The 12,364-nt window shown below is 39.5% G+C and overlaps 1 protein-coding gene across 2 annotated transcripts in view; it reads right to left on the bottom strand.

Moving 5' to 3' along the window:
* Plcb1 (phospholipase C beta 1) overlaps nt 1–12,364 on the bottom strand; it is a 711,278-nt gene that overhangs the window by 75,776 nt on the left and 623,138 nt on the right. For both annotated transcript variants that reach the window (NM_001077641.2, XM_017591467.3), the window contains exons 28-31: nt 11,181–11,257; nt 10,990–11,079; nt 10,072–10,129; nt 9,417–9,503 (exon numbers count right to left, since the gene is read on the bottom strand). In NM_001077641.2, coding sequence (NP_001071109.1) covers nt 9,417–9,503; nt 10,072–10,129; nt 10,990–11,079; nt 11,181–11,257 — 312 coding nt within the window. The remainder of the gene's footprint in view (nt 1–9,416; nt 9,504–10,071; nt 10,130–10,989; nt 11,080–11,180; nt 11,258–12,364) is intronic.

Genomic DNA, 12,364 nt, shown 5'->3' with positions numbered 1-12,364 from the left:
ATCCAGAAAAAAAAGATAGAAATAAAGTAAAGAATTAAACCTTAGTGAGTAAGATAGAGTCAATGCATTAGTTGACAGAGAGTCAGAGAAAAAAGCCTATCTACAGGGAAGCACAAAACAAAAATAAGAAAAAAAATCCTGAAGTTAATGGGAAAAGATGGAGTGAGAGTATATTTGGCGTGAGAACACACATATATAACACATGCAGACATGTGTAATGCATAAATGTGAATGCACACACACATACACACACTTGCACACAGAATAAAATCCCCAAAGTAAAGGAATATGTTCAGAAGAAGAAGAGGAAGAAGAGGAAGAAGAGGAAGAAGAAGAAGAGGAGGAGGAGGAGGAGGAAGAGGAGGAAGAGGAAGAGGAAGAAGAGGAAGAAGAAGAAGAAGAGGAAGAAGAAGAAGAGGAGGAAGGAGAAGAAGAAGAAGAAGAAGAAGAAGAAGAAGAAGAAGAAGAAGAAGAAGAAGAAGAAGAAGAAGAAGAAGAAGAAGAAGAAGAAGAAGAAGAAGAAAAAGAAGAAGAAGAAGAAGAGGCTGTTGTTTGCTCCTGTGAGGGCTGAGAGTTCTGGCAGAACAGATGAAGTTATCTGCCTAGCTATTTCAAACACACAGATACACTTTAGAGTTCTCTGTTTGGTCATTTCAAACACAGAGATACATTTTAGAGTTATCTGTCTGGCTACTTCAAACACACAGACACATTATAGAGTTATCTGTCTGGACATTTCAAATACACAGATACATTATAGTTATTTGTCTGGCTACTTGAAACAGACAGATACATTAGACAGTTATCTATCTGGCCATTTCAAACACAGAACCATTAGAGTTATCTGTCTAGCCATTTCAAACACACAGATACATTACAGAGTTATCTTTCAGGCCATTTCAATTACACAAATACATTAAAGTTATCTGTCTGACTACTTCAAACACACAGATACATTATAGAATTATCTGTTTGACCATTTCAAACACACAAATACATTATAGAATTATCTGTCTGACCATTTTAAACACACGGATACATTATAGAAACAGTGTATAAGATAAAAAAAAACTTACCCCAAAACAAAAAACTATAAATGAGGCCAAAGGGAAGAAACACAAATTATGTCTAAAGAATTACACTAATGCTTAAGTACACCAACAGATACAGGAAGGCAGCAGAATTCTATCCCTAATAAGATATCAGAAAGTAACTGCCAACACAAAATTCTATACCCAGTGAAAGTATCATTGCAAAGGGAAGATGATGTGAATTTTTTGTCTACATTTTAAAGATCTATCTATCTATCTATCTATCTATCTATCTATCTATCTATCTATCTATCTATCTATCTTTCTATCCTTATTTGTTTGTTTATATATTTATTTATTTTACATGAGTACACTGTAGCTGTCTTCAGACACACCAGAAGAGGGCATCAGATCCCATCACAGAGGGTGGTGAGCCACCATGTGTTGCTGGGAATTGAACTCAGGACCTCTGGAAGAGCAGTCAGTGCTTTTAACCACTGAGTCATCTTCTAGCACCTTTGTCCGCATTTTAAAATTAAGAATGTTCAGAAAGGAAGGCTGTGAGTGTGTAGATAAACTGAATAAAACCAATGGCACAACATGCACTGGTCTCCCATTTTATGAGTTTAAAAGTCCTTAATTGTCATCTTATGCCTTTTTCAATGTCTTCAGTAAGGACATCTAAAAACAGAGGACACAGTGTAAATTAGAGAGAAACTTTGTTAGAGCCTTTGTTCTCACTGAAAGAACCTCTCACTGTGTACAGGTGAGCTATGTAACACTTGTTGATAGTTTTACTGTATTTCAGAGTATTGGCCAGCGATTTTTAGACATTTTATTAAAATTTGTTCTAAGTTTAAAAAGTCTTTATGGTCACAATTGGTCTTAAAAATAAGTTGAGTTTGGACAAAGGGAAGTGAAAATGGTCCCAAATTCCCTGGTATCACCTGAAGGAAAGCAAACATGTGTCAGATTTATGTTCAAAAGACTAAAGAATAACTGTATTTTCCTTCTAAGAAGACAAGTCTTTGCATTGGTAAAAATGAAAAACAGCCTCATAAGGAACAGATAAAACCAAACTACTATGTGCATTAATTTGATGAGTGAAGCATGACCCAAAGGCTGCTGGCTCCTACTCAGGAGTTTGGGTTCTCCCAGGAGGGGTTCTAATTGACACTGGCAGGGAAAATCCATTCGTAACCGCCAAATAGCACAGATTAGAAGAGGTGCAAATGAATTAGTAAAAGAAAGGTCTAACTTTAAATCCTCAAGTTGAGCCTTTCCACATGAATAACAGGGCAAATGTCAGTTATATCCAGGGTTACACTTCAAAAGCAGCAGTGGTTTCTAGCATGATTAACTTCAGTCCAGAGATGAGTCACTCACCCTGCCACAGAAATGTCAGAGGACATAAGGAAAACCACTCTATATTCCTCTGGTTGACAAAGGGAGGGGGGATTGGAAAAGAAAGAAGGGAGGAGGCAGTAGCTACATGACTAAATGTTTTTCAGAAATAAACGAAATGCCCTAAGGCTTCCTGGAATTCTTTCTTGATGATGAGCTAAATTAAAACAGAAAACCTATGGCTGAAGAAACACCAAAGACAAATTAAGTGCCAGACTAAAAATAAATAAATAAATTACAAATTTATTGACTGTGTTTTGAGGTCAGGCAGACAGTTCATTAAAAAGTCCTGTCAAAAGACTATTCCTGTAACAAGAGCCATTAGCCACAGAGTGATCAATAGACATTGGGATATTTGCAACGGATCGAGGGCAGCATGCTAAAATAATCCTCTTTCAAATGTTCAGGAATAAGAGTAGAAGGTCCTGTCTGCCATTGTAACTTGTAGTTGTTCTGGCCTACACTGGCTGCTCAATATTGGCAGCTGAGGTTTTGAATCCCTTCCAGCATGTTCTGTATACATTAATTCTTTCTTATTGGCTTGGCGAACTCAGGTGTAGAAATCCTGATGAAACCAATTATGTCACTAAATTGGAAGCATGGACAGTGCTCTTACAAGCATCTTCCCGGTTCTGTGGTTGAAGTTTGCAAATATATATATATATATATATATATATATATATATATATATATATATATATATCTTAGACACAATCAAAGACATATATTTAAGGGCTCAGTGAAGCAGTTGACTGCCAGGAAACATGTATCTGAATATTTCTCTGGAACTGAGAATTCTGTTGAAAAGGAACTGAATGTCTATTAAGAATGTCTATTGTTTGTAACTTAATAAGTCTCAGTGGGACTTGAATTGGGCAACTTGATCTCATGTCAAATCAAGGGTCAAAATATTTATTTCTTGTGTAAATTGCCTCTGAGGACCACACACCTTCATTTTATTTATTTATTTTTCAATGCTCTCAGAAGTTACACGCCAATAGAACAGACACAGTATGCTTGTTTAGAATGGAGACACACACAAAACAAAACAAAAGAGAAAAAAAAATTCTACCTATCACAAGGGTCAGTTACCTGCTGCAATGTGGGCCAGTCCAAATTAAGCTTTCACACTGGGGCCATCATCTGCTCCCATCAAACAGGGACCATGAAGACTGGAGATGCTGGTTCTGATGAACCATACTCTCCTTTGAATGTTCTATTGAGGGTTAGTAAGAACAAGGAGCCTTGGTTCACCAGGAGCCTGAGTTTGCTGAGTGAAGGGTCCACCAAGCTCTAGTTTGCATGAACCCTATTTTGTCAGTGAAATGTATTGCTACTGAAGGACTGTTGGCCTTCATCAATTGTGGTTTGAATGTCTTTCTTATGTTAAATTTTCAAATCTTCTTTTACTTCTAACAGACAAGAATTTGTTTATCGACAATGAAGAATGTTATACAGATAAGTCTAGAGTTCGAAACATCTCAAAATAGTAGATAAGGGTAGAGTGCTCTAAAACGAGCTTTCTCTATGTTGGGATCATGAGTGTGGTGGCCAGCATGTACCTATTCACATAAATTCAACAGATGAAGAAGGGTGGATTATTGTATTCAATAATATGCTGGATGGCACTGAAGAAAGAGGAGAAATGCTATACAGTGCCATTTTCGGTTATAAGCAAATGATTGTACATCATTAGGTTCTACTTAGAATTATTTTCCTGCCCCCGTTTTGAGGAGGATTGCTCTATTCCCGAACTAAGAGTGATGTTTGAGCATGTTTTCATGTCATTAAACCAGTCTGCCTTGCCATCGTTCTTACTGAATGGGACTGCCTTGGTGAACCTGTTTCATAGCTACTGTTGATGGTTTTGTTTCCCTGAGTTTTTTTCTCTTTACTTTTGTTGCTGCTCTGATTAATTTTGGTCAGATCTAACACCAAACTCTGAAGCCCTTCCCTTATCACACTGATGAGGGATGATTCCAAAGACAGTGCTAGTATATTTCTGGTCCACATCCCACAGTCAGAGGCACATTGCGTTCTACTCAGTCATCCTGGCCTTTCCTAACCTACACTTGCTGTCCTATGTTTCAGTGTCTATCTTTGCATCTCACCCTTGATCTTGCCATTTCCCTCCACTGATTCTCACTGCTGCTTGCAAGTCTAGATCTGAAGTGTCCCCCAGAGGTCCATGAATAAATGCTTGGTCCATGGCACATGTGCTATAAGGAGTTTAAAGAAGGCCTGTAGTGAGGGCTGGTTAGGCATGGTATCTTATATACCTTTAATCAGTACTGAGGGGGCAGAGACAGGAGGACCACAGTGATATTAAGATGGTATAAGCTATATAATAACCCTGTCTCAATTTATTTATTTTTTTAAAGTGCATCCAGTAGGAAGAAATGATCTTAGTGGGAATGTTCCCTTGAAGAAAACATTAGGACTCTGGTCTATTCTTTCTGTTTCTAACTTCTGTCTTTCAAACATGAACATGATTCCTCTACCATGTGCTGTCTCTATGATGTGGTGTGCTAGAATAGGTCCCGTGCAATATAGGGCCAAACAACTGGGACTAATATATCTGAGCTTCTGAGATGAAACGACCCTTTTCTCTTTTTAAGTTAAATACTTCAGGTATTGTGTCACAGTGGCAGAAAGCTTTTGTCATCGTGTTTTTTTCTCATTTGTTGTATATCTTACAATATTACCACATGTGATTTTTTTGTCTTGTTTTGTTTTGGTGGAGACAGTGTCTTATATAAATGGCTTCAAGCCTGATATGTAGCCAAGGGTGACCTGTAAAACTCTTGATCCTCCTGCTTCCTCTTGCCAAGTGCTGGGATTATAGATGTGAGCTACCATGGCTGGCTTCACGTGCGCTTTCTTATTTTATTATCAAAGCAATGGCTCTGAAAACACACTCTTAAGCTCCAAAGAACACACTTCAACAAGTGATTTAGCTTGACACGAAACCAAAGGTTTTCAAGGGCTTCCTTCCAATCCGCTCACAACAAGATGGCCATAAGAACAGCATCACGGATGAAGGAGCGAACTTATCATGGTATTTAGTTACACTAAGAAATAAAGGTGGGGTTGGGGATTTAGCTCAGTGGTAGAGCGCTTGCCTAGGAAGCACAAGGCCCTGGGTTTGATCCCCAGCTCCGAAAAAAAGAACCAAAAAAAAAAAAAAAAAAAGAGTTGCCTTGGTCATGGTTTAGGGGTTGGGGATTTAGCTCAGTGGTAGAACACTTGCCTAGCAAGTGCAAGGCCCTGGATTCAGTCCCCAGCTCCGAAAAAAAGAAAAGGAAAAAAAAAGAAATAAAGGCAAGAGAATAACTCAGAACTCAGAGGAACACTTTAGATCCTCTCCAAGGAGCTAAGAACGAAGAAATAAAAGCTGCTAGGTATATTGCTGTAGTGAAATGGTTAACCCCCAATTACTATTAATTCACTCTTCAATGAGAAAGCACCAATTTCATTTAGGTTTCTGCTGACTTCTTGGTTCTAACCAAGAAGCTGAACTCCTTCCACCTCTGTGAATGAGTCTTAGGCACTCTACGCCAGTCATGAATACTATGCTTTCTCTCTTGGGATTTGTTTAGGGACTAGAATGTGGCTCCATCACAGCGTCATGGCAGACAATCTATTTTGTGGGGGTGGGATGGTGGGAGGCCATTCTGGAAGGTTTCCATCAGTCTTCTGAAGGGAATAAAGCAAGAAGCTTTCCCATTCTGGTTTTGAATGGTTCTACACAGGTGACGAGGCAGTGGGGCATAGCAACCATCTTCACTGACTTTAGAGCCTAGGGACAGCAAGCAACGACAATTAAATTCTAAAAATATGGATTCCCGATGATACTGCTGGGTCACTAAACCAGCTACCCAACTCTAGAACTGGCCACCCATCCGTAGAAGTCACCAGCTATACCCAGAAATGGCTATCCAGCCTCAGAACTGGCTGCCCACTTGATGTGGCTTGAATGGAAAGTGTCTCCTTTAGTTCCTGTATTTGAATACTTGATCCCAGCAGGTAATGCTGCTTAGGTAGATTATAGAACTTTAAGGGCGTGGAGCCTTGCTGGTGGAGGTACATCCTGGAGGTGATCTTTCAGGGCTGCATCCTACTTTCTGCTCTCCTTTTCTCTGCTTCCTGCCTGTGGGTAGAGATATACTCATCCAGTTTCCTGCTCCAGCAACCTGCTCCCCTGTCTCCCTTGCCATCACATACTCTCTCCTGCACTTCTCTCTCTTCCCAATGGTAAACCAAAATAAACTTTTCTGTGAGTTAGTTTTGGTCATGCTGTTTTGTCTCAACAGAAAAACAACAAATACAGCATCTACTGTATGCCTAGAACTGTCCTCCCACTCCTAGAATTATGAAGACTCAAACAGTAATATTGTTATTTATTAAGGTGGCACTGTTCAAGACAATTATTTATTTAGTTCACTAGAAGTGTGGCCTCACTATATTATCTAGATGAACCATGAGACGTCAGTTTTCCAGCCTTCAGTTCCCAAGTTAATGGGATTATATATGCATTAGACCATGCCCAGCAGGCCTAATTTGATTTTCTGTAAAACTGTACTCTGGCAGAAAAATTGCCAAAACTTATTAGTCATTTTAATGTTTGGTTGTATACAGAGAAGAAATTCTAAGATGCTTCAAAAGGAAGTAACTTGATTTTATTTATGATGACATAAAACATATGTCTACCTGAGTTTACACATGCATGAGTGCATGTGTGCATGCACATGCATGTGCACACATGTGCTGAGGACTAGGGAGCTCAGTCAGTAAAGTTCTTGCCTTGCACACATGTAAATGTGTGTCAATATGCACAATTTACACACATATGTATGATGTCATTCCCTTATAATCTTAGCTCTGGAGAGGGAAAGGCAAACAGATCCTGGGTCCCTAGCCAGTCAGCCTAGACTACTTGGAGAGTTTCAGGTTAGTTTGAGACCCTACCTCAAAACAAAAACATGGATAGTACCTAAGGAATTTTCCACTGGTCTACACACACACACACACACACACACACACACACACACACACACACACACGTGTACCTACACACCTGTGAATAAATGTACATATAATATCTATGAATTACTTAAAGTAAATTGTATGACTTTAAAATATATTCATTGCATTTTATCTATGGTTAAAATATTTACAATGTTGAACACATCCATACTCAAAAAAAAAAACCTGAAAATAGTAGTAGTTGTAGATAAGAGTTCTTAGAGATCTAAAACTGGCTATGAGATTCACCATAAATAAATTTTATTACTCCAGAATACAAAGTGATGACAAATTCAACTTCAGATGCTAAACTTGAAACCGTTCGGGTCTGAATATATACAGTTCTGACTACTTAATATTTTTCTTAAATTTTAGTCAAATCTGAACCTATTATTTCAAATATTTGAGTATGTAAATGAGGTTGATTCTGAAAATAAAATACAGTGCCCCTCCCCCAGTATGCTCTGAAGCCACAAAAAGTCAAAACTAATCTGCCCCTGAGTGTCCTCAAGCTCAAGGACTCCTTCCTTGATATTATTACTCTTGTGGTTTGGAGCCATCACTAGGTGTAAAGGGTCATAGATCCTGTGACAGAGAGGACCACTATGTGGCCATGTTGTGCACAGGGCCAGTGTTCATCCAGGGCTGCTGAACACTGCTTCAAGGGGTCATCAGCTGCTTGGAAAGTTGCACATCTTAGGACTTCATGGATTGCCCACTGTGTGAATTTTACACTTAATATTTTTAGGTCATGAGTGGCTTTAGGCAACTTAATTTGAGGAAAGGGAGGCCAGGGATATAAAGGAGACAACCGTGTGGCCATTTCTAACATTATACTAAAATGCATCCCATTGTATTAGCATAAGGGGCCTGAGAGGCTGGCTCAGAATATCTGAACTGTATATTTACAGGAGAAACTTAAGAACTAACAATGTACATGGTAACTATTGATTTTTACGAAGCCTGAAATCTTTAGGAATAACAACCACTAAGTGACTCTCATACATAGCAAACACGAAGGCTAAAGAACACAAATAACTATGAAAATGTATCTAGAGTAAGCCAGGAGGGATCTCCCTGAAGCCAACCCAGGAATGCTACACACAAATAAATAAACCTAGAACTTGAGTTTTGCAGGCTCAATAAACACTCAGGCAGAATGGCAGTGCTTTCAAGAAGCTGTGTTTTTCAACTCTAGCTAAAAAGGCAGGGAGACCTAAAAAGTCTATTTTGTTTTAAGAGAAGAAAAACATTCAGCAATGAATCAGAATGGATAGAATGTTCTAGAACTACTATGCTATTGGCTAACCTTGCAAGTATTTGGTTTACAGATAGGTTTTTCAACTAAACGTCCATATACAACTGATTTCAAGAAGCCACAAGTACAGTGTGCTTTGATTTGTTGGTTTGGATTGGACTCAGGACCTAGCACACCCTGATCACTCACAGTACCTCTGAGCCTCACTCTGAGCTGTAATATCATCTGAAAGAACAGCACTGGTCAGCTGTTGCTATGGGCACAAAGAGACATTCTTGTCTCTTTTTCTTTCTTTCCCCCTTGTTTTTATGGAAGACTTTGCCCTGCCAGAGTGATCTTGGTGAAGAGTGTCCTCTGCTGGGCCAATTCTGGTGTTACAGCATCACAAGATGAGGTTGATTGGTTCAAGAAATACTCAAGTTAATAAAAAAAAAAATACCCATGCCCAAGCCATGTATCAGACTAGCTGAAACCAAATCTGTCCAGAGGGTTCCAAGCACTCATACACTTTAGACAGACGCCATTGGTGATGAGTGCTTGCAGAATATTGGTGTATTTTTACTATCACCAAAATGATGAATTTTACACTCAAGTAATGGCCCAAGATGTTGTTCGAGAAAACCAGGAGACTTTACTTTTACTGAATAGAAAGCAAATGAGCCGAGTATGTCTAGACTGTGTCATTTAGCTCCATTTACCTTGGGCTTCTCATCCAGGATCTGCTGGCGGATCTCCTTGTGTTTTTCCACAAGTTTTTCTTGTCTTTTACTTTGTGCTTCCTCTAACTGTAAGAAAGTTACCAAAAGAAAAGAGTCATTGTAGGAAAAAAAATTAAACTTTATGCATGTTACAAGAAACAAAACCAAACAAAAATACTCCAAAAATTTTCAGATCTATGGTATCATTCTGGGCCAGAATTGGCCTTTGGACCTAGGTGATGGGAACATAGGACAGGATGGGGTGGTGACTGGTGGACATACATTGAAAATCTTTGAAACTATAATACAAATTTTAAAGAAGTTGAAGGACTGATCTGGATGTGGATGTAACCTCTATCACTAATAACAGTGAAGGGATCTTTCCAGAACCATCTTTTGTGGCATGTTTTGGGGGTTCCTGACTTAGGCAGTGATTCCAACCCAATCCATTTTATAGCCATTTGATTTAGCTCTTTTATACTTCGGCTGGCAATACTCAGAACAAGTGAACCCTTACAGAGTAGCACAGAGGAGCTGGATGCTGGTGGAAAGTAGATACAAGGAGGCACCGATCTCCTCCTAGAAGTTCACAGTGAGGTTGGCAACCATTTGTGTGGCATTTGCAAACGGTGGGGGGAGGGGTGGGCAGACATACCCTCTTGATGTACTGCACCACCTCCTGGATGTATGATCGGATCATCTCTGTCTTCTCCCTAAATGAAAACAAGCCACAGATCATTATACTATCCCACCAGGAACTCTAGCTGTCTATGCTTTTACTATCACTGTATAGCTGCTGGAAGAAAGGTCAAACCTGCACATGTGTACACGTGTGTACACATGTGCGCTCGTGTTTGTGTGTGTGTGTGTGTGTGTGTGTGTGTGTGTGTGTGTGTGTGTGTTTGGGATTACTAATGGCCATGCCTCTCCCCAAGCACAGGTTCTGTTTTTTTTTTTTTTTTAAAGATGCTCCCAAGGTTGTCTAATAACTTGAGAAATGAGTAATCAGTCATTTCCCAAAAGGGATCACTTTACTTTTTTTCTTAAAGGCCCACAGTGCCATTGTTTGAGAGCTCCCTGTAAAAACCATACAAAAGAGACTGTGGTGGTTTGAATGAGGATGGCTACCATAGCATCATATTTTTGAACGCTTAGTAGCCAGGGAGTGGCACTCTTTGATAGGATTAAGATTAGGAGGTATGGTCTCATTGGAGGAAGGTTGTCACTGGAGATGGGCTTTGAGGTGTCAAAAGCCCAAGCCTGCCCTGCCCTCCCCAATCAGGATATATCTTTCAGCTACTGTGCTAGCAACTTGAGTGCTGTGCTCCTGCCTTGATGATAATGGACTAATCCTACGAAACTGTAAGCAAGCCTACCATGAAATTCTTCCTTTTCTATGAGTTGTCTTGGTCATGGTGTCTCTCCACAGGAATAGAACAATGACTAAGCAGGAATCATGTAAAAGGTTAACTCAAGGAGAGATTTTACTAAGAGGCCTTGGTTAAGACACTGGTTCCCTGACAGGGAGCACCTGCTCCTTGGTCCAGGTAGGGAGGGGCCGATTTCCACTCACTCTTCCATCTGGCTTTTGTCTTTGGACTTGGCTTCTGTTATCTTCTCCTGCCTCTTCTTATCCATTTTCTTCTTTAATTCCTTCTTCTCTCTGAATTTACAATGGGGGGAAAATTCAGACAAATCGAGTAGCAAGCAACATTTCCAGCATTCATGTATATTCAGGCCGAATGTGAAGAGATGGAGACTTACTTCTCGCAGATTTCCTTCAGCTTCTTCAACTGATTGTTCTGACACTCTTCAGCAACATCTGTCAACTTCTGAATGAGCTGAGGGAAGAAAATGCCAGTTTGATGTTTTTCCGTGATCATAGGCACAAACTTCCTGCCTCTGTCCTTCGCACCCCAAACACCAGCATGGGCATGCATATTTAAGACAACCTGGGGCTAAGATGTTGTTAGAATCACAAAGATCTGACTTTGGCAAGAAGGGCATGATTTTAAAGTATCGAATGGTCTGTTTGTGTTTTTTAAAGATGAAATCTCTCTGATTTTCTCTCTTAATTGAATCGAATTCATTAGATTGTCCTTCCAGTTCCGGTGGCTTGGCCTCAGTCAGTGCAAACACAGCCAACACCTTGGACCTGGGTTTTCAATTCTACTCTGCAACACAATAAAAGTATTATTTGGGGGCTGGGGATGCAGATTGGTGGTAAAAAGCTTTGAAGGTATGAATTGGGCCAGGGTCTACCTTTTCTGAACCAGTATTTTCTTGATTATAAATTATACCATGGCTACTTTTACCTCTAGTAAGTAGTGCGAAACTTAAATAAAATAATAAGTAAGTTATAGTCAGTAGTGCAGAATTCTGGGTTTCTGGGTATATTTTGTTGCTGTTGTTGACTTGCTTTGAGAGTAACATCAGTTACCCATCTCAGAAAATGATGTAATGTCCTTGTGAGGTAGCTTCAGTTGACACAAAGATCATCAGGAATGTTTTTCTGTGCTGTTCTTAAAACCTGGGTTCTGAGAATGTAATAACCATATCATTTGACATCTATTTCCTTCTCAAATCAAGATTCAAGACAGCAGCAACCGTATCTTTGGATCCTCAATATCCTCATGGTTTCCAGCATTCAGTACACGCCTAATGAATGTCAATGACTTGAGAGTAAAATTTCATGCCAATTAGTCCTCATTCTTTTTGCCACACCGAAAGTCTGTAGCAATAGATCTCAGCCTTTCCACTGGAGCATGAAATATATGGCTTGCACTTTCCTTCAGAGGCCCCACTACTATTTTCAAATTATAGATTTTCTTCCCCCAATCATACAGAGTAAGATGAGTTAACTAGTCTAATATACGGAATATCTATCAAAGTAACAAGGCATGGAAGAGTGGTCCTAGGATCCATAGCGTGTACCCAAATCCATGGAT

This window comes from Rattus norvegicus, chromosome 3 (genome assembly GCF_036323735.1).
Source record: "Rattus norvegicus strain BN/NHsdMcwi chromosome 3, GRCr8, whole genome shotgun sequence".
Classification (NCBI taxonomy): Eukaryota; Metazoa; Chordata; class Mammalia; order Rodentia; family Muridae; genus Rattus; species Rattus norvegicus.
The sequence above is the reverse complement of the archived record's forward strand: the minus strand, read 5'-3'. Positions and strand labels throughout refer to the sequence as shown.